A 23071-nucleotide genomic window follows, 5' to 3' on the forward strand; every position below is an offset into this window, starting at 1 on the left:
CACCCCACCCCCAAAACGCATACATTATGTAAAAGCGTATCTTACTGGGAACAAAAGGTGAATTTCAGAACACACAGATGCCCAACAAGAATAGAAGTAAAAGAAAGTCTGTATAACAGGACTCATCTTTTCTAATCCCAAACCTTCCCATTCATTCAACCTCTGACTTTAAGCCAACTGTCTTCTCAAGATCAAGCAGGGACTAAGAACCACCTCCACCCAAATGGCACAGGAGTCGCCTGGTTGGCCAAGGAATTGCTATCAGTCTTTTGGATTAAAAACAAGCTTCTCTACTTGTATATAATGAAAAGGGCAGAGAGGGGAGGGACCCATTCCTCCCAAGATGATAGTGACGGAAGGTAGCACACACAGCAGGCTCCGAGCAAACAAGAGCTGCTGGAGCACATTCCTCCCCTGGAAACAAAGCAGCGCTGCTTCGCACCATCACGCCATGCAGCTCTGCAGTGTTTCCTTAACAATAGCTACTAGGCCAGAAAGAGCGAAAAGGAACTTGTCACTAATGTATGTAACTGGAGCGTGGTCTCACATCTCACGTGATCCCAGTCACTCCTGGTCTGAGGGAATGGCTGGATGTGTGTGCTTCCTGGCTGAGGCCAAGGCCAGGAGAATAAAGACACCCGTAATCCCGTCTGTGAAAGCCCACGAGTGAGCAGTGGACCCTGGAGTAGCAGCTGCTGCTACTGCTGCTGCTGCTAAGTTGCTTCAGTCATGTCGACTCTGTGCAACCCCATAGACGGCAGCCCACCAAGCTCCCCCACCCCCAGCACTAACACAGCGCTACTGACCTCAAAGTGGTCATTTCATTGATTTTCCCTTATTGTTCACACCTAGGATGCATGAATTCCAGCAAATAGGATCAAAATTTTGAAACAATGAAAAGTGGATCTTAAGACCAGACAGTAAAACTCAGGCCCCTCTTGTTCTCTTAGATCAAAAAGGAAGCAAGCAAGCAAGCCAGTGGCTGTAGCACACACCGGATGATCACACGCAGAGCTGAGTGTTAGAGGCAGGCAGAGACATGGCCTCAGGGAGGACCTGGACCACCCTGCAGCCTGACAGCTGGTCAAGCCAACTGGAGCCCAGGCCGATGCCCGGTCCACTTCCCACACCAAGGGAGGAGTGAGACAGCAGAGCAGGAGGAAAACACACTGTCAAGTCTAAGAAAGGGGCGAAGGAGTGGATTAAAAAAAGAATCTCTCAACAATGTTTACTTTCCGAAACAAGGCTGTTTTATGTGAGGACCAAACACTACCCTCTACAGCTAAATTTCCGCAACTGAAACCTACAAAGACAAGTTGTCTATGGTAAGGAAACCAAATTGTGAATTACCCCTTGGCTCAGGCCTGAAATTCCCATCTCCTTGGAAATGAACAGAAAATGAAGCCAGATTTTAATACTAACAACACTCTATTTTCTGAATATCTAAACCTTCCCAATACTTGTCTCATGGGTTATGATTCTCCCTGGATATTTCAGTAACAAAGTCAGTGCCTACCACCGATGCTTCAAGGCACAGAACTCACTCAGGTCTACTGAGTTCATCACATCCAGCTCCCACTTGTCTGACCACTGGCACTGGACACAGCCTGGCGGTACCCGTGGTCACACGGGGCTTGGATGACAGTACTAAGCTGGTCCACCACTGAGAGCTAACCTCAGACTTGAGGGTATGAGGAGCATCTGCGAGAACTCTGAAACATTTTACACACCCGGTGCCACGGCAGGCAGCACAGATCAAGTTTAAACCCAAGCTTAACTTGGTTAATGACAATAAAAATTCCAAATGGGGACTTCTTACCTAAAATGAAACAAACTGAAAAATGTCTTTAAAAATGCCTTGCATTTTTAAAGAAAGGGACTCAGACTAAGGGTCCATGGATGTGACTAACAGCATGAAATATTAGTAGAAACTGTTAAGAATCACATCTTTAAAAGCCTCTGTGGCACATTTCTTTTGTATGGTTAAAAGAGCTTGCATTTTAAGTGTAAGCCAAGAATCAATCTTCTCAATTTCTACAGATTTGAAACTCTGGGACCTGATAATTAAAGACCCTTTCATGTAAACATCTATCAATGTATATCTCCTCAATTATCAATTTTTTAAGTGCCATTTCCTGTAAAATCCAAAGGACCAACTAACTACATGCTTTTTAATATGTACTATGTCTTCTTGGAAGAACCACCATTTTAACTAAAAACCAAATATACTCATATAACATTATTCATTGCCTATTAGTGATTTCTTTATATATTTAAAAAATCATTTTATTTATTGCTAAAGAAATCATTCTTGGAGCCAAAGGGGAAAAAAGTTAAATCTAAACATGATAAACTATGAGGCTGTGATTTGTATACAGATTTTTAAGTTTATGGAATAAATGCAAACTGTCCTCTTATGAATATGTTTATCAAAATGAAAGCTGTCTTCTCTTGGAATACAGCTGAGAAAAGATGGTATCTGAGTTTTCTGCTAGATATATGCCTTAAAAAAGAGATGTAGAAGAACTCTTTTAAGACGCTGCATCTCCTCCCTCTTACTAGGAATCTGCTGACCCAATACCAGAAGCTTCCAGGGGCCCTGCTCTCTGCTCAGCATCTCTGAGGTACAGCTCACTGTGACTTTTGGGCTCCAACACTTAATTGAGGTTTCAGCTTTATTTATTCTTTATGTTACATTCATCAGCAAGTATTTGAAGCTTACTCCATGCCTTAATTGACCTGTGCGACAGACAAATCTATAATAACCGAAAGAAAAGTCCTTTTTAAATTTCTTGACCTTCACATATATTGATTTCATCAGATTTAACAGAAAACCAATAAATGTGGCAGCGATTCTTCTAACATCCTCAGTCATTGTGCCTGTCATTTAGTTACCCTCTCACAGGGACTCTTAAAAAAAAAAAGCTATTTAGAAAGACATAAATTTACATAGTTTACACATTAGGGACCTTCAGTTATATCTCCATACTGATTCAATTTGCCTCTTTTGTGAGTTCAGCATTGGTATCAACAAGAGATATTGTAGACCTCCATTTACGCTGATGCTGCATATCCCTAACCACCTTAAATTTACTGTAGTAATATTTTCTTTTCTAATCAATTTTAGACTTTTTGAAAATTTGAAGGTTTCACTTTTCCAGTATTATGAACAGATATGAAAACCTCCTGAGCCTCAAAAAGGAACTAGAGACAACATAAAGGGAACAAACCTAACCCACAGCCTACCTGCATGTTTGGAATAGAGTCTGCATTCTAGGCCCTCAACAGTCCTTGGCTCATATAAATGTCCTTTCTTGAGAGGTTACCAACTTCAGCTTCTTAAGCAAATATGTTTAAGAGAAAGCTACCCTTAAGAATAAATGTTCTCCACTGTGCCTTTCTGTAGCCAAAGGTACCTGGGACAATTTTAATTGCCCAGGTTGACAAAGATTCCTTATACCTACCTTCAGAAGTGTCTAAGTCTAGATATGAATTGGCTTCTTAGCAAAAAGTCAGAGGTATTAAGCATCAGTAATTTCAATATCCTCTTGGGATCCCTTTCTCATCCCATTGAGCTTTGAGGAAATGAACAGATATGAATTCATCTTTCCATAAAAAACAAAAACAGTACTACCAGGAACAAGTTTGGAGCTTTACTGTGAATGCTGGAGTAGCTGTCCTTAGGAAAGTGGATTATGTAATAGCTTCATAAAGGACTTAAGAGTTCCTACAGAGTTCCTGCACACAGTATGTTTTATGTGATGTCACTTTTATGCTTACAATCAATAGAATTTAAAGGGTAATGGTGTTGATATAAAATTATGATGACTACAAAAAGGAATCACAGAGAAGCTGCAGCATACCTCTGTAAACTGTGCTTCACAGGATAACGCTACTCTGTAGAACTTAAAGAGCAATTCTTTACAACAGCACTAGAAGTATATACAAATTTAGGAGACAAAGTTGTATCTAGGCAAATTTTAAAGGTTACCACCTGGTACGCCATTCATTTTTAAATGGGAAGGGATTCTTAAGTTTGTAGACATTCATTCTAATTTTTACACAAAGGGAAGCAAGAACCTGAGACGGGATATAGAGAAAAAAGACAGTTAATACGTGTACACCTGTAGTCTGGGTAATAACTGCAAATGTCAGTGAGTGGCAGGGACATGGAGGCCATGAGAACTGGAGAGGATGAAGGAAGGTAAAGTTATGGTCTGGTGGCAGAAAAAAGACAAAGGCTGCTGTGTTTCTAATGAAGACAGAATTTTAAAGCGAAACTCAAAATTAACACTGCATACGAGTCAGCTAAAACACAATGCTGTGTATATGTAGGTATGGAGAACTCAGTATTCTGTATAAACAAACACTACAGATACAGATTTCACTACATTTAAAATTCAGTACTCAATAAGGCCCTTGACTACACAATGTCCTTTATGCTGCAAACTATATTAAGAAAAATTTTAACTGCCATCAATGAACTTAATGTATCTCTGCTGTAGAACAAAATGGAGTAGACTTAAACATGTATCATTCTCTTGACTGTAAGACACCATACCAAGCTGGGCCAAGAGAAAATAAGAACAAACAGGGGACACCCAACAGTTATTTCAAGCAAAAAGCAGATACATGACCACATATTCCCTCTGTATACATTACTTAGTATTTATGACTTATGAAATCTTTAAAGAATAGTGTCGTGATATGTAAACTTTAGGTAGTGAAATCATGGATTTTAAAGAGCGTTTTTTACATTCAAAACAACTTATTTAGAACCAACAGATTATGTCAGATTATCTAAGTGTCACAAACAAGCAACATGTATATACTGCAATTTTATTTCAATCGCACAAACGAAGTTAGCGTGTAGGAAATTTAAATGGAACAGTATGGTAAAAATAGCAGAGAAACAAAAATTCTACAAAGGAAGTACACCTAGAGCATGAGGATTCAACATTCATTAGTGTTTCATCTTCAGTTCTGATTGACACTTGATGCTTGCAAATTCTGAAACAAACTTTGAGATCATGATGACTATTCTGAAGAGATTTCAGCACCAGCACTAAGGTTGTACATTCAGTTGGTTTGCAGTTGACTTGTTAGCCATTTACATAGTGTGTAGTACAGATTTGTCACAGGTCAGATCACAGTGTTAAAGGAAAGAAGTACCTTCCTGTAATTAGAAAGGATCCCCTAAACTGCACTCAGCTTAAGACATCCAATGTACAAGAGCACGAAAACCATCATAATAACGTGGCTCCAAGGAACATAGTTTTGATAAGGAAAATAACCTAAGCTTCTGTTTCCCGTTTTAATTACTGAAATCTCTAACAATGACAAAACTGTCACACAGGACAGTAAATGTGTACAGTAATTCAATCAAACTTCTTGGAAAGAACACATTTAGCAGTCTGGGATAAAGCAGAACGACAGGAAATAAAATGTGATTCAACACTGGTTCTTTTTGTCATTTTACATAGACATGTTAATATTTAGACCAAGGCACAAAACGTTTAGTGCATAAACCAGTTTCTTCTTCAAGATCTAGCATTTTTAGCGTAGTCTTTTATCTTACTTTGGACCACTTATACCCAGTACTCTATCCTACTGTTTAACTTAATCAACAAAATCAAAAATGATTTCTGACCAGATTTATGGGGGACATAAACATTTATATCTCCAAAGTGTTTGCATAACCAAAAGTACGGTAATAAAGATGGGAATGCCTCCTATTTCTTTAAGAAAGTAGTACTTTATAAGCTTGCTGCATCTTTAATGTCTTTACTGGTGGATGACAATATCTGATAGAAAAAGAACCGCATAGTAGAATTATGATAGCTCATCCATCACAGATTAATCTAAAAATGAAGTTTCTACAGAAACAAGAACTGTTTTAATACGGGGAAAAAAAAATTTCCTCATTCAAACCTCTTTGAAGTGGTGATGGCCGCAAACCTGCATTTAGAAAACTATGCTATCAACAAGCTCTGTCTTATGAAGGAAGATTAAGAAATCCAGAAAGCAGACAACAGTGGATTATTTCTTCAAAATTTTAGTAAAACTACAGATAATCAAAGATTTCAAAGCAAATATGGCACATAACAACTCAAGCATAAACCAAGATGGAGAGCCTGGAGAATTTTTGATTTCCTAGATTTCCAAAAAATGCTATCATTGTAACATACAGGATTGCTCCCCTATTTTAATCTCAGAAGTTTCAAAGAAAAGGGAGTGCATTGCACACACACACACACACACACACACACGTGAGTGCCCACACAAACACGCACACGTACATGGTGGTAAGTAGGGCATCTAGTTCCTTCTTCCTACCACCTCTCTATTTATTAAAAGAAAATTATGCAGGACCCCTCGTCGTTTTTCCCTTTATCTGATGATTTCTGTGACCTTAATTGCTGCCATCGTTGTTACTTTTCTAGTATTTCAACGTAAAAGTCCGAAAGCAGCTCTGAAGTCAGGAATGTGTACCTGACACCTGGATAACTACAGGGCACCTAGGTAATAACAACTGTCAGATTCAGGGACGAACGTTTGAATTCCACAGTAAGACAGAATTCACGTGAAGCTCAGAATCATGTTTCAGACCATTGAAGTTACTGAATTAAAATACAAATAGCTGAAGACATGATGTAAAAGATTAAGTACTCGGTTCTGTTAACATATTTACCAATTAAAGTCACAAAATATTCCTCATCATTATTCATGCAGATAACTGAGAAAAAAGATAGTGCAGAAATTAACTTTAAATAAAAAGTTATTCCTTCCCCGCCTCCCACTCCCTATACTCTACAAAATGTTTTCCCTGGGACTAGGCCTTGAAAAGGCCACTACATATTAGTTTAACATGCATTACTGTCTGCAATTAAAAAAGCTAATTTTTGTGGTGGTTGTAATTACGTTATAAAAATGTCCACATGCATAAATCTAAAAAAGGTTGAAAACCTACAGTAAATCTACAATATATTGTTTTACATTTGACCACTGGTTGTTATGTAGGAGTCATAGATTTGGTAAAGCATTGTAACAATTTAGGAAGGCATCTAAATCTTTAAATTCTGGATGAATTTTATGTTTGAATCTACAAAATTGCATGAAGGCTAAACTCGAGAGACCTCCTATCATTCTAAAATTCCTCTCTGGACAAATCATTTTTAGGACACTTTCTTATAAATGTCACCTTTTGAAAGCACATACAATTACATTTGTTCCACATTTTATGATCTTAACCTACACAGGGCTGATCTCAATTATCCATGGAATATCAAATATGATAGGAAGACAAACCTGAGAGAAACATTTACAATACAATAGCATCACTTGCTAAATTCTTCATCAGCATTCTCTGGAAAAAAACCTTCTCAAGCCTTTCTCCTCTTTATTTTAGCAATGGACTGTGGAAAATGTGCAATTGTCTCTTGACATGAAAATATTTTCAATGTACGGTGATCTTGCCTGACGGGTTTAGTTATTTTCTGCATAACTGATATAGGAACTCCTATACGACTCTCTTCCATCCTGTTGTAAAGGTCAGAAAAAAGCAGCAAACTGGGAGGGAAATAGCTTATCCGCCGGAGTAGTAATGTTTGAAGGCTTTCAAAGTATGTTGGTTTTCCCCTCCTTCCGACTGTGTATCTCCGTTTTCTTCTTACAGCTCACAAAATGTAAGGGTTTTGTTGTTGCTAACAGTTGTTCTTCGCAGGTTTTTATTTTCTTCTTTTTCCAGATGAAAAGTCCTGTCTCTCCTTAGTTTGTTTCTCTACGCAGTATTTGACTTGCTCAGTTCCTGCCTGATTGCTGGTAGGAAAAGGAAAAATATTAGAAGTAAATATAATGGTAAGGTAATATAAGTGGGTGATTCATTCTTAAGAAATCTTAATGACTGCATTCAAACTCACAGTAATACAAAGATAAACTGTGCATCTTTCACTGAAGAAATCTATGTTATTATTTTTACAATATTAACATCATATATATTTATATATTCTCTCCATTTTGTACACAAAATGAAAACACTGATTCTTTGGGCTCAAAACAAGAGTTCAGTGGGATGGGATGGATGAAAAGGAGTAACCTAGAGAAAGAGTGGTTTACTTAGTTTTCCATCTAAAACTACTCAATACCAGAAACTTAAGAGGAATTTTGTTTACCCTGTTTTCACAAATAATTTCCATTATATGAAGGAGAGAGACCCTCTCTTTGGCATCTGAAGCCAGGTAAAGGGCAGGATAATATGGGAAAGTAATTGTTTTATGCCCTCAAGTAATAAACTAGGTATTTTTTAATCTTCATTTTCTTTAACATGGGTATTATTAAGCATTATAAGAGTAGCAAATTTGTTTAGACACTCACCATCAATGAGCTCTTCTTTTAGCTTAGTTAATTCTTTTCTCATTTCATCTAAAATGTCCTAAAATATTAGAGAAAAACATCAGAAATACAGAAAATAAAGATTCTTGTTTATATAAAATTTTATGAATGTATAAAATGTTAGCTCTGTCTTTTGTTTCCAGATTCATAATTTATGACTTAGAAGATCAATTTTGGTAAATTGTGTTTTAATAGTCTTCCCTTCCCAATCTTTGCTTATTCTAGCTTAGCAAAATATGAAGCAGAATGTTTTCTAAACCTAAAATAATTACCCGGTCATGCCGTGAAAGCTATGATTCAGATAATGCCTATAAAACATATAAGAGCTCTGCTTTTAATCTAATCTTTTGGGAGCTAAGAGGCAATCCATAAACAAGTTTCAAGGAAGAAGACACAGACTGGACAATCAGCTCCTGGGAAACTTGTCATCTGGTCTGAAGTATGGGGACTGCTTACGAATCACCAGAGCTGTCAAACTAAACTTCATGGAATCTAGGATTCCCCTGGAGGGCCCTCGGGGGCTGCCCTAATAGGTGGGGAAGTAGGAGGATGGGACCCTGCTGGACATACACAGTCTTAAGACAGAAGACCAGCCACACATAGCTACTGAGCACTTGAAACATGGCAAGACTGAGGTGAGATGCACTGTAAACGTTAGACACCAGATTTCAAAGGTTTACTATGAAGAAAGTAAAGTAAAATAACTAATCAGTAATTTAAACATACTGATTATATACTGAAATATTACTTTGGCTACATCAGGTTAAATAAAAATATATTAAAGTGAATGTCACCTATTTCTCTATATTTAATGCACCTGCTAAAAATTTAAAGTATGTGATCCATCTTACAAAGAGTTGGTCAAAAAGTTCACTTGGAAAAACCCTAACAAACTAACCAATCTGATCATATGGACCACAGCCTTGTCTAACTCAATGAAACTATGAGCCATGCCATGTAGGGCCACCCAAGACAGACGGGTCATGGTCAAGAGTTCTGACAAAACGTGGTCCACTGGAGAAGGGTATGGCAAGCCACTTCAGTATTCTTGCCTTGAGAACCCCATGAACAGTATGAAAAGGCAAAAAGATAGGACACTGAAAGATGAACTCCCCAGGCTGGTAGGTGCCCAATATGCTACTGGAGATCAGCTGAGCAAAAACAACACCCAGTTGTGGATGTGACTGGTGATAGAAGCAAGGTCCAATGCTGTAAAGAGCAATACTGCATAGGAACCTGGAGTGTTAGGTCCACGAATCACGGCAAATTGGAAGTGGTCAAACAGGAGATGGCAAGAGTGAATATCGACATTTTAGGAATCAGCGAACTAAAATGGACTGGGACGGCTGAATTTAACTCAGATAACCATTATATCTGCTACTGTGGGCAAGAATCTCTTAGAAGAAATAGAGCAACCATCAGTCAATAAGAAGTCCAAAATGTAGTACTTGGGTGCAATCTCAAAGACAGAATGATCTCTGTTGGTTTCCAAGGCAAACCATTCAATACCACAGTAATCCAAGTCTATGCACCGACCAGAAATGCTGAAGAAGCTGAAGTTGAACAGTTCTATAAAGACCTACAAGACCTTCTAGAACTAACACCCAAAAGAGATGTCCCTTTCATTATAGGGGACTGAAAGTAGGAAGTCAAGAAATACCTGGAGTAACAGGCAAATTTGGCCTTGGAGTACAAAATGAAGCAGGGCAAAGGCTAACAGCATTTTGCCAAGAGAACGCACTGGTCATAGCAAACACCCTCTTCCAACAACACAAGAGAAGACTCTACACATGGACATCACCAGATGGTCAATACTGAAATCAGACTGATTATATTCTTTGCAACCAAAGGTGGAGAAGCTCTATACAGTCAGCAAAAACAAGACCGGGAGCTGACTGTGGCTCAGATCATGAACTCATTGCCAAATTCAGACTTAAACTGAACAAAGTAGGGAAAACCACTAGACCATTCAGATATGACCTAAATCAAATCCCTTATGATTATAGAGTGGAAATGACAAATAGATTCAAGGGATTAGACCTGATAGAGTGTCTGAAGAACTATGGAAATTGTACAGGAGACAGTGATCAAGACCATCTCCAAGAAAAAGAAATGCAAAAAAGCAAAATGGCTGTCTGAGGAGTCCTTACAAATGGCTGAGAAAAGAAAGGGAAAGGAGAAAAGGAAAGATATATCCATCTGAATGCAGAGCTCCAAAGAATTACAAGGAGAGATAAGAAAGCCTTCCTCAGTGATCAATGCAAAGAAATAGAGGAAAACAACAGAATGGGAAAGACTAGAAAATCAGAGATAACGGAACATTTCATGCAAAGATGGGCTCGATAAAGGACAGAAATGGTATGGACCGAACAGAAGCAGAAGATTAAGAAGAGGTGGCAAGAATACACAGAAGAACTATACAAAAAAGATATTCATGACCCAGATAACCACAATGGTGTGATCACTCACCTAGAGCCAGATATCCTGGAATGAGAAGTCAAGTGAGCCTTAGGAAGCATCACTATGAACAAAACTAGAGGAAGTGATAAAATTCCAGTTGAGCTATTTCAAATCCAGAAGATGATGCTGTGAAAGTGCTGCATTCAACATGCCAGCAAATTTGGAAAACTCAGCAGTGGCCACAGGACTGGAAAAGGTCAGTTTGCATTCCAATCCCAAAGAGAGGCACTGCCAAAGAATGCTCACACTACCGCACAATTGCACTCATCTCAAACACTAGCAAAGTAATCCTCAAAATTCTCCAAGTCAGGCTTCAACAGTACGTGAACCGTGAACTTCCAGTAGTTCAAGCTGGATTTAGAAAAGGCAGAGGAACTAGAGATCAAATTGCTAGCATCCGTTGGATCATCAAAAAAGCAAGAGAGTTCCAGAAAAACATCTACCTCTGCTTTATTGACTATGCCAAAGCCTTTGACTTGTGGATCACCACAAACTGTGGAAAATTCTGAAAGAGATGGGAATACCAGACCACCTGACCTGCCTCTTGAGAAATCTGTATGCAGGTCAGGAAGCAACAGTTAGAACTGGACATGGAACAACAGTCTGGTTCCAAATTAGGGAAGGGAGTACGTCAAGGCTGTATATTGTCATCCTGCTTATTTAACTTATATGCAGAGTACATCATGAGAAATGCTAGGCTGGATGAAGCATAAGGTGGAATCAAGATTGCTGGCAGAAATATAAATAACCTCAGATAGGCAGATGACACCACCCTTATGGCATAAAGCAAAGAGGAACTAAAGAGCCTCTAGATGAAGGTGAAAGAGGAGAGTGAAAAAGCTGGCTTAAAACTCAGCATTCAGAAAACTAATAAGATCATGGCATCCAGTCCCATCATTTCATGGCAAATAGATGGGGAAACAGTGGAAACAGTGTCAGACTTTATTTCTTTGAGCTCCAAAATCACTGCAGATGGTGACTGCAGCCATGAAATTAAAAGACGCTTGCTCCTTGGAAAAAAAGTTATGACCAACATAGACAGCATATTAAAAAGCAGAGACATTACTTTGCCAACAAAGGTCCATCTAGTCAAGGCTATGGTTTTTCCAGTGGTCATGTGTGGATGTGAGAGTTGGACTATAAAGAAAGCTAAGCACTGAAGAATTGATGCTTTTGAACTGTGGTGTTGGAGAAGACTCTGGAGAGTCCCTTGGGCTGCAAGGAGATCCAACCAGTCCATCCTAAAGGAAATCAGTCCTGAATATTCATTGGAAGGACTGATGGTGAAGCTGATATTCCAATACTTCGGCCACCTGATGTGAAGAACTGACTCACTGGAAAAGACTGATGCTGGGAAAGACTGAAGGCAGGAGAAGGGGATGACAGAGGATGAGATGGTTGGATGGCATCACCAACTCGATGGACATGAGTCTGAGAAAGCTCCGGGAGTTGGTGATGGACAGGGAAGCCTGGCGTTCTGCAGTCCATAGGGTCGTAAAGAGCTGGACATGACCGAGTGACTGAACTGAACAAACTTTTTGGCCAGCCCAATATTTCTATTTAATAGTGATGCTCTAGACCCTCTTTCCTCTATGATAACCACTCTGTCTTTACTTATTTTGCAAAATTTCTGTTTATAAAGTTCAACTTGAAATAATGGATACATCCTCTAGTTAAAAAATAAAGATTGTATAACATGAACGCTAAAAGGGCTAATAAGGTGATAATTTTAATGGGTGAAAAACAACTATCCTTTGGAAGGATTATCAAATTCTGACTTTCTTTAGCACTGTGCACACCTTAGGTAAAATTAAATAGCTCTATGTTTAAGGCTCATCTTTAAAAAAAAAACCTTTTCACGTTTAAATTAGGTTGAAAATTATCAATTAGTTTATTTCCTCCATTTTCCAGTGAGGAAACTGAGGCACAGAACTAATAGATATTCTTTTTCAAATTAACTTAAATCAGTCTTAAAATCAAATCTATTCCTCTCATCAAGTCCCCTACTTCAGACAGTCAAGAACTGACCATATTTTAATTGCGTGCAAGCGCTCCACTTCAAGATATTTTTCCAGAAAAGAAAGCCATGTTTAACACACAGGAAACAAGCACTTGATTATCAATGACCACATGGTTTTCAAATTACATAACTCAACTGAACTGTTCAAACAGTTTTGTAGTATAAAAGTCAGGCTGATCTGAAACTGTTACTATTTGTTGCTTTAATTCCTATTTAACTTTTACTTTGAACTCATTATACTGCAACATTATTGGTACTCTTTTAAGCCCCAAACTGCTGATATTTTAAAAAATGAGTGACGGAATGGGGAAAGCGGGCTCTGAAGATAAAGACAGGATTCTGATCCTGATTATGGGACTGAGTAAATTCAAATTCTCTGAACCTCTGATGTGCACAATTTGAGTACAGACACTATGTTATCTGACTACTACCAGGATTAGGAGACAATGTCACGCTAATAACCTAGCAAATGCATAACACTGAGGTCTGCCAGATAGTCGGTAAATGCCTATTATAGTGATCACTACCACTGTTATCTTTACAGGCTATTCTGAAGTGCAGGATAAGAAGACAAAGATTAAATTGTTCATTACAGGCATAACTATCAGGTCTACAAAACTGATAGCTGTTTCACTAAGACGTCTTTAGCCTTCGTTTTCCAATCTTTTATTTTTTATTTTTTTTTCCAATCTTTTAAAACACTATCATTTTAAATTATTTTACCTCTTTTAGAACTAAAACAGTTCTAGGTTCCAACTATTACTCCTTCCATTTTTTTCTGTGTATATAGGTATTAAACACAATGCATACTGTGTCTAAAATACAAACAATGTCTTTTTCTTATTGACTTTTTTCCCCAAACCGCTTCCTTTCACAGAAATATGTGCAAGTACTCATCTTCCTTACATTCTTGCTAAAACCAGACCTGGTGGGTCTGCTTTGGCCAATGCTGAGTGCGAGCCCATTTTTTCTCTTGAACAACTGTACGCCATTTACTTACATTCAACGTTTATCCTATTACATTAAACCACTGTCGCTACCCTCCACCACTGCTGGCACTTTATGCAAACTGATGAACCAAAAACTGAGGCTCTGAAAGAAGTAATACAGCATGAATGCTACTGTTTAATTTCTATAAAAATATCAAGTCTATATTCTTTTCAAATACATTCACAACCTGTCAAATATACGTACATGGGGTTATTTTTAAAAAGAACAAGTACAAACAAAGGGAAGCTGCTGCTGGGCACCCACCTGCTTCAGCCTGTCATAGTCCAGTCCCTCCGTCTGGACTCCGTTGGCACTGGGCTGTGACGAAGGCGCAGATTTTGGTCTGGACAAATGAAATTTTCAGGACAGGTAAGTAACACTTAGCATATTTAATGAGTTCATTAGTAATTACAAACTTACCAACCCAACACCAGATTACAGTACAATTCTTAAAACGTGTTAAAAAGTTAATTATCTTAATAGTTGCAGAATTAGGATGTACAAAAATATTTTTCACTTTTACAGCATTATCAGTATAAAAAAATTAGAAAAGGTTGATAACATGACAAAACTCTTCCAATAAAGAGTAGAAGACAATGCTCTTTGGGCACGAGGAGGGTGGCAGGGTACCAGGTGGCATCATGACCAGGACAGACGGGAGGCCAGCTGCAGCGACCCAGCCCAAGTAACACCATCTTGTTCTTTCCTTTTGAAACTGTACACTATCTACTAAATATCTGGCAAACCAATGAGAGTGAAATGATAAAGACCAAACTGTTTCATTCTGTATAAATCAATTTTCAAATTCTATGCCTTGGTTTCCAGTGGCAGGGGAAGGAATTGCTTAATGAGTATGATTTTTTTGTATGTGTTCCATTCCATATCAAGCATCAAAATAAATAAGCATCTTGGAAATATGATTAAGTTAAAAATAAGTTATTAAGTTTTAAAAAGTATGTTCGTATCCAATTGGCTTTATGGCTATTTCCCAATGAAGTTTTTATAAAGATGGTATCTGAATGGTCATCTAACTACTTCCACAAACTTACTTTGTTTAAAAAACAGGGGGAGGGTAAGGAGACAGAAGCAGACTGTCAGTTACTATTACATTTTCAAAAGTTGAGCTTCTGTTAAAAAATTTTACATGAAGAAATAAGTCTTAAGAATTAGCCATATTTTAAGCAAAAAGTTTCAAAATCAAATCAGTCAGTCATGACTCCCTCTCCAATTCTGGCAATAAGAGAAAACACTAAGTGGAAAAACTTAGAATTTTAACTGAATGATACTTCATTTTCAGCTTTTAGTACATATTAAGTGGCCACTTTTAAAGGGTCACAAATCAACGCAAATGAAAACTATTAGGCCATATATTTCCAACTTTGCAGAATACCAATGTGAGAAATCTGAACCAAGACTTAACAGGCATAACTTTTTCAAACTTACAATTCTTATAAGGCATATTATACTCCAAACCCATAGGCACTGTGTGTAAAGATGAAATCTTGAATCATTGAGGTTTATATCAAACATATGACAGCTTAAAAGACTGATGTGAAGCAACTCAACCAATTTTACTACATATATGCTGCTATGTTTATATTAACAAGAAAAATAATAACTCATAAAATTTCATTCAAGAGGCACTGAATGAATAAGGCCCTGTGCTGGATAAGATTTATATGACATACTTCCTCTTGAGACAATATGCCTTTTCACCTTGTTGAGGAGGTGACTTAATTCCACAGTCATTTAAGATGCACTGAGATCCACAGTATGCAAATCACACTGCACTGCAGAATCCAATCTATACAGTAGGTATCATAAACGTCGACTTTTATGCATTTCCTTTACCCATACTGCCTGTTCCTGCTCTCCAGAAGTAAATTATTATTTATTCTGCTTTTCTTTTACATTTCACATTTAATTGGTACAAACACTGTTTTGGTTTCTTTTACTAAACTTACATAATGAATATCCTTGAAAATCATGTGAATAACAATAGTCTGTTACTTAACTGGGGAGTATGTTATAAATATATCCATATTTACTAAACAATCCAGAAAATTATTGTTATATAATTTTAAGAAATCATGGAAACATGCAATTTGTAAAAAATTTAATTCATGCTAACATGCAATCCACCACCGCCGCCGCCACCACCACCACCATCACCATGATAATTAACTAAAGGGGGGAACTTTTCATACTTAAGGAAAGATGTAATCACCACTTTTTAAAAAAGGTTTATCAACAACATTATCTCAGGGGGATACGATGTATGAAAGCGGCAAACTGGAAAGATTTACAACAGAAAATCTCATTGTTAAATGCTATTTTTCTATGTGTTAGCAAATTTTCTAAATAAGTCTTTGGTCAAAACAATTAAACCACCTCAAAAAAAACAGGAAAAACTATTTCACTACTGTATTATAAATACTTCATGCAAATTTAACTGGCTAACAAAAACGAACTTGCCAAATATTTTAATCATCAATGGCATGAAAATAACTGTAGCTAATAACAATGTGGTCGAATAGAGTCTGATAACAGAACTCCTTACTCACTACCAAAGACAACCTCCCGTATACTATTTATGCTCCCAGTAGACTTGATGTGTACTTTAAAAAACAGATGCATACAGTAACATGAGTATAATATCTCAGTTATTTCTATCATTAAGGTTTTCGCCATAATTGGTAACAAAAAAGGGGGATTTTTATTACTTTGTAACGAGAGTGCTGCCTCTAGATACTGCCTATAAAGTAACTATACTGCAACTATTTAAGTCCCTGTTTTGCAAAATTAATTCTAAATATAGCTTAAGCACTTGAGGATCTTAAGAAATTGTCAATTTTTTTTAATTAAGAAAGAAATACATGGTTCATATCCTAAGTTTTCTTAATTAAAAAATGGTATAACAGGACTCATCCTAGAAAACAAATAATCTGCTCAAGGATATTAGATGTTAGGTTGTTAAAGATACTCAATTTACTGCAAAGTACGTAGGAAACAAGAGATTTTCCTCAAATAATAAATTATTCACAATGGCTATTCACTGTGGCTGTAATACTGTCCTGTCTTCCAGTGACAGAGGACAGGATTTTCTGTTCAACTTTTTAAAGCCTTGTCTTCTAAAAGGAATGGCTTTTAAAATAAAATGCAAAAGCTAGACACTCTCGATACATGTGAACTTCGATTCTCATTCTCGTATTTCAGGTATGTTGACCATTAATGTTTATCATGATCCAAATATAAACTGATGGCAGGGAAATGAATACTATTAATTTTTCTCACTAAAATCACTCCGAATTTTTTCTAAAAGGGTGTTTTAGATACAGCTAAATATGAAAGATTTACGTTATCGCCATTTCGCCTTTGTGGTGATTACCAATCCATGTAGAAAAAGCTCAGCCCTATCCTGAAAATGTTATTTAAAAGTCTCAAATCACAAAGTCACATCAGGATGATACCTGTGTAATGAATCATAGGACCTGTTGTCAAAAACAATCTGATTTTTCCTTGGAGAATCCCGTCTATGAAGGGGAAAAACCATTTAAAGGGATACACAATAGAACTCTTAAAAATAATTCTCATTTTGTTACTGTTTTACAGGTTTTTAGTTATAGCAAACAGAAGAACTAAAGGAGTCCATTAACTTTAAAATAATTATATAAAAAAAAAGATTATTTGGAGACTAAGTCTAGTTATGTGAGGACACTATTTACTTGATAATTACAGAGAATTCTTTTAAAAAATCATTACGTAGTGGCTGCTTTTACATACTGTAAAACTTACATAAAAATTCAACAAGTATCAAAACACAGGACATTTCTATTAGAGTGAATATAAATAAAACTACAGACTCAAATAAAAAGCACAGTAAGAATCACTGTAGCTTGAAGTATACAAAATTAGCTCTTCTAAGGAGGCACGTAAAGAACTTTTTTCCATCTTGAATACAAGATCTGTAAGCTCCCAATAAATGCCATGGGAAGGATTCATAAATTTTCCAACGTTACATTCCAGTCATGATTTAGAGCTTTTTTTTCTAATTTATTTTTTATATTGAAGGATAATTGTTTTATAGAATTTTGTTGTTTTCTGTCAAACCTCACATTAATCAGCCATAGGTCAACATTCTTGCTTTTATTCCACTGTCTGACATCTTCACTTAATACAGAATATATATTACAGGATATTAATCCATCTTATCACTAACATAATTTTGACACTGCATATTTATACTTTCAGTACTGTGCAAGGATAAAGTGTTATCCTTGCACAGTAAAGGATAAAGTGTTTTTTTGCTTAAAGAAAAGCAAAAAAAAAAAAAAGGCTAATATACTTGTTTTCAGAAGGAATGAGGGGAGTAATTTAGGAAGAAAAGCAATACAGTTCTTTAATTGGGCATTTTAGAATGTTCACTCTAGGAAAAGAGAGGAAAATCATCTACCAGAGTTAGAACATGATTACAATACACTACTGGATAATAAGAACCCATATTTGATTAATCTATACAAAATATTTTTAAAATAGTAATGCTTAAAACATTTATCAAACTTTCTTTAGAAGTCTGAAAACTCTCTGAAAGAATATTCTGTCCTTTATTAAATGAACCCAACCAGAACAAGGAACACATACATTCCACCTGGAGAAGTTTCTCCATGTCCCGTCTATGATAGAACTTTTGCCATGAACTTAAGTTTAGCTTTAGGCAAGCTCACTATGGAATCCCTATCAATGAGGCAGGGATGAAAGCAGTGACAAAGAGAAGGCATTCCTCCCTGTTACAATTTGCAACTTCAAAGGACACGGCACATCACAGGTCTGTTCTGAAAGGCACAGTGCTTGATAAACTGGGTGTTGAACAGTGCTCCTGAAGAAAATCTGTAACTACTACTAGAGATACATCAGAAGGCCACATCAATTAGGTATCTGGGAACACAAATGCAGTTTTTCCACTGTTGAAGAAACATGTTCACCAAAAGCAATTCCAGTCAAATATATTCATCTTTCAGTGACAGAGAAACTGAAAGCTTTTATATATTCAAAAAGGCCAAGTTTCTTTGTGAAATTTAATTAACTATGTCATCACCCCAAATTTTTCTCACCAACAGAAAGAACCACACAAAAAACCAACCCAAATTTAGACTGAAGCTCATGTACAACAGACCTGTGACAATATAAGGTCTATTCTTGTATTTTTTTAAATTAGGCCTCTATAATTAGATGTTAAGTCTGCTTTTTTATGAGGCAAAAATAAGGCGAATAGCTCAGAAACAAAAGGTAAAAAAAAAATTTTCAGTCTCAAGACACATACTTTTTTCTAGGAAAATTATGAGTCCTTTAAACTGTCTCATAAACCAAGAAAATGTTTCATCTATGTTTAAGACCTACAATATAAAGTTAGTTATGACAGTAAAGTATACCTGACTAAGGCATACTGAATTTGCTTGACTATGCAACACATAGCCACTTGTAGAAACATGAATTAACTAGTGTTGTTCCTGGGCATTATCTGTCTTAACTCGACTATAATTAGAAGTTTCAACTGAAAAATAAATCTTTCTACTTTATAAATTCAAAATTTTAGGTTTTATTCTGTTCTTTCTTAAACACTATAGCCTTTTCTCTCCAGCTGCTTTTCAGTTTAAAGCATTATGTTTCTTTCAAAAGTTCAATGTTATTTATTGACAGTAATAATGATATTGAGGTTATACAAGAGAATATCCTGTTTCTTAAGACAAATGCTCAAGTATTAGGGCTGAAGCAGCATATATTTGCAAACTGCCTTCCAAGTATTCAGAGAGAAAAAAGTGTGCATGTGTAGACAAGAGTTCAAGCCAATGTTGGCAAAATGTTAATAACTGGTGAATCTAGGTGATGGATACATGGATGTTTGCTATATTCAATTTTTCCGTAGTTGTTTTGAATTTTTTCAAAATGTAAGTACTGGGAGGAATAAAAGCTATCTAGAAATTTCAGACAACCTGGGTGATAATAATAAGCATATGGTAGAATTCAGATCGATAAAAATGCAGATGTTAATTTCTTAGATACAACTGTAATATAAAACTTAGAAAAAAAATTGATTACCTGGAAATAACAGGTGACTTGCTGCCATTCATTGTATTTGTTCTTTCCCAAGGTTTTCTTATCGGTTCTTTAAAAATTAAAGAACTTAAGTTAGATATCCTATATGCTCCCAGAGTTAAGATTCTAATTTGTATAATTGCAGATCCCAAAATGAAAAGAAATTACTAAGCAACTAAGTATGACAACTTTCTCTACGAAGAACTTAGATTGTTAAATTTACAATACTGTAATTCTATACACCAGATGGTAAAAAGTTTCTTAAGATAGGATAATAAGAATAAGGGTAGGATAATTTTGATTAATTACAATGAAATCGTAGGGATTATTTTAAATTAATAAGGATAGCTTAAATTAGAATGGGAGAGTACGGACTATACACTCTTTTAAACTATTTTTGGTGCCAATGGTAAAACAAATAAAAAGAATCTTTAATGTGTTCATGTACTTCAACATTTAATCTAAATTCAAACAGCCCTCTTGGCAAAAAATTCAAGCAACTCAAAATGTATTTCAGAATTATCTCATTCTACTGTACTTCCTTGATTTTCAAACAACCAATTGTTAGGACTTAGCAGACAATTCCAGTTAAATAAAATTAGATTTCTCTGAACTTTCAGTTGATTGTGTTTTGAAAAACGAAGTTCTAAACTGTTTTTGCTAACCGGGGCTGCCTCGCTGATGCTGTCACTGGCCTCACTAGATGACTAGGTGAAATCCGGAGTGGAAGCCTCTCATGGAAGAACAAATTTGGGCCATGGGAGAATCAAGTCTAAGTTGTGCAGAATTTTAGCTTGAAAAACTGCTGAGTTCTGCTGTGGCCCCTCCACTGGCCTAAGGGCATGCACGTATGCAAAACTCCACTCTCAACTCAAGCCTGAAGCACTGCTTATTTTCCAGATTTCTGCTGTCTTCAGTCATCTAGTGAAACAAAGTCATCATTCATCTTGCTTTACTCCTTGTCCATCAACCAGTCAATCATTGCTCCTTCTGTATTCTCACAGCTAACACACTCTCACTGACCACCACAGACTGAGCCAGTGGACGTCAGATAATCAGATGAGGATGTCCATGACAGAGAGAATCAGAAACACAACCAAGAGATACCTCCAGAGTAGGGGAAAAGAGGGGAATCCTGAAGGACAACTGGACAGGCAGTGGATGGTCATAAGAACACTGTCACTAAAGAAGAGACAGGCGAAGTAATGTCTCCTAGTCTCTTCCAGCTCCAACTCCCCATCTCTGCCCATGCCATACCCACTTCCTCTACTTCCAGCTAAGTGAAATACTCTTCAAGGCAAGGCAAAATGTCATTTTCTCCTACAAAGATGATCAGGTGACTCCAAACTATACAATCTCCTTCTCCGTGATACATTTTTTAATATTCAACATGTGGTTATGAAACATTAACTTTTCACTTGTGTGTGTGTCTCAGCATCCAAGCTGAATCATGAATTTCTTGTGCTTAGGCTGACTTCATCTTTTGCTTCTTTTTGGCCTGGCAGGTGTCTGACATGTGGCAATTAGAGGAAAAAAACTGACTGCAACAAGCGAAGTAAAAAAGCCTCTAGACCTTTTGAATGAATCCTTAATTTTATAAAAATGGTACACATGTGCAAAGACACACAAAAAAACACATGCAAAATCCATGCTTCAGTTTTCCATGTTTTAAATAAGGGGATATACATTAGATAAGGAGTCTGTACATAACCTTCAGGGAATTAGTGAATATTTCAAAATGATGATCAGTTTTGTATAAAAATATGATTTTTTCTTCCCTGGGAGAGGGCTCATAGCTCTTTTCAAATTCCAAAAAGGTCTCTGACTCTAAATTATAGCTGAGTCCTAAAATATCATTGGTTTAATAATAGCATGTATACTGATTTTGGGAAGACAAAGGTAAAAATAAGTAAATCACAAACAAGAGAATTTTTAATGAAGGTAACATAAACTGATTTGAGTCCTATTCAGAGGAAAAATTATTCACATTTACAATATTAATTATAATACAGCAATCAGGCCACTACAGATCACTATTCAGTGAGAATGAGTGGTTGTTATAGATATTTCTCTATGGTCAATTCCTATGGCTAACTCTAAATATTAATTCATCAAAATTATCAAACTTCATTCCAAATTAGGTAGGGAGAGAAACAGGCAGCTCAGTGTTTAGTCATTTAGTCAAATATGAAGAAATGACATGCAAAATCCTCGCCTTTAAGAATCAATTATTAAAAGTATTTCTTTCATCTAGATAACATATTTTTCCTTGTTTAAATGAGTAACTTCAAGTGATTAACAATAATATACATAGAATGTGTAAAAATTATGATTTTCAGAGAAAGTCACAGAAAAAACACTTTGGATTTTAATATTATCTCCCAAGGTCATCAAGAAATGAACAGCTGCTTCAGGGTCACAAAAGGTAAAGGAGAAAGTCAGTGCTTTCAAGTGTGAACCAAGAATTTTAACGTTTTAGTAGCTAAGCAGTCACTTGATCTAAACATGGGGAAAGGGAGAGTTTTTTTAATTGAGAAGTACTAATATTTAGATAAAGTTCATAAAGATGAAAATGTATCCCCTGAACTTACCAGGTGTAGTTGTTGAAGAGGCCTTAGAAGTTACAGGCTCTGAGTCTTCCTAAACATACAGAAATATATATTAATAACATCATATCTTCTAGAAATCTGCTGCATATATTTGGTGCTTTGTACCTTCGGCCATTTCCCACTTTTGCCTTCATCAGTCTCTTCTCTCTTCTACACTAAGTTTAGGCTTTTTTTCCTTTCCTACCAGCCCCACCTCCAAACTCCTCCCTCCCCCACTGCAGTTCCTCGGGGCTCCCTTCCTCGTGTGTTCTCACTGAGAACTGCACACTCAATGAGAACCACACCTGCCAATGTGCTGCTGAATGGAAGAGAGGGCACAGCTAATAACCGCCAGTATCTGGTCAAATTCCTTCATTTTTAAATGCAAGGAAACTGAAACTCTCAGATATTTTAAAAACCTAGGAAAAAGTCCTTCACTCCTTTAATGGCAGGCTTAGGTACACAATTAAATATAAGTAAGAATTCCAGTACTTTTCCCCTAACTACACACATTCAACCCATTTTACTA

At 36.6% G+C, this 23071-nt stretch overlaps 1 protein-coding gene across 16 annotated transcripts in view; it reads right to left on the minus strand.

Annotated features, from left to right (window-relative positions):
- Positions 1-4819: 4819 nt before the first annotated feature.
- ENAH (ENAH actin regulator) overlaps positions 4820-23071 on the minus strand; it is a 157609-nt gene continuing 139357 nt past the window's right edge. For 9 of the 16 annotated variants that reach the window (XM_010813174.3, XM_024976700.2, XM_024976698.2 and 6 more), the window contains 6 exons: positions 22546-22594; positions 19958-20024; positions 17332-17394; positions 14126-14204; positions 8374-8431; positions 4820-7818 (listed from right to left, as the gene is read on the minus strand). In XM_010813174.3, coding sequence (XP_010811476.1) covers positions 7781-7818; positions 8374-8431; positions 14126-14204; positions 17332-17394; positions 19958-20024; positions 22546-22594 — 354 coding nt within the window. In that variant the 3' untranslated portion in view covers positions 4820-7780. The remainder of the gene's footprint in view (positions 7819-8373; positions 8432-14125; positions 14205-17331; positions 17395-19957; positions 20025-22545; positions 22595-23071) is intronic. The other 7 variants (XM_015475063.3, XM_059875681.1, XM_059875678.1 and 4 more) reach the window with 1 other exon arrangement.

This window comes from Bos taurus, chromosome 16, assembly GCF_002263795.3.
Source record: "Bos taurus isolate L1 Dominette 01449 registration number 42190680 breed Hereford chromosome 16, ARS-UCD2.0, whole genome shotgun sequence".
NCBI lineage: Eukaryota > Metazoa > Chordata > Mammalia > Artiodactyla > Bovidae > Bos > Bos taurus.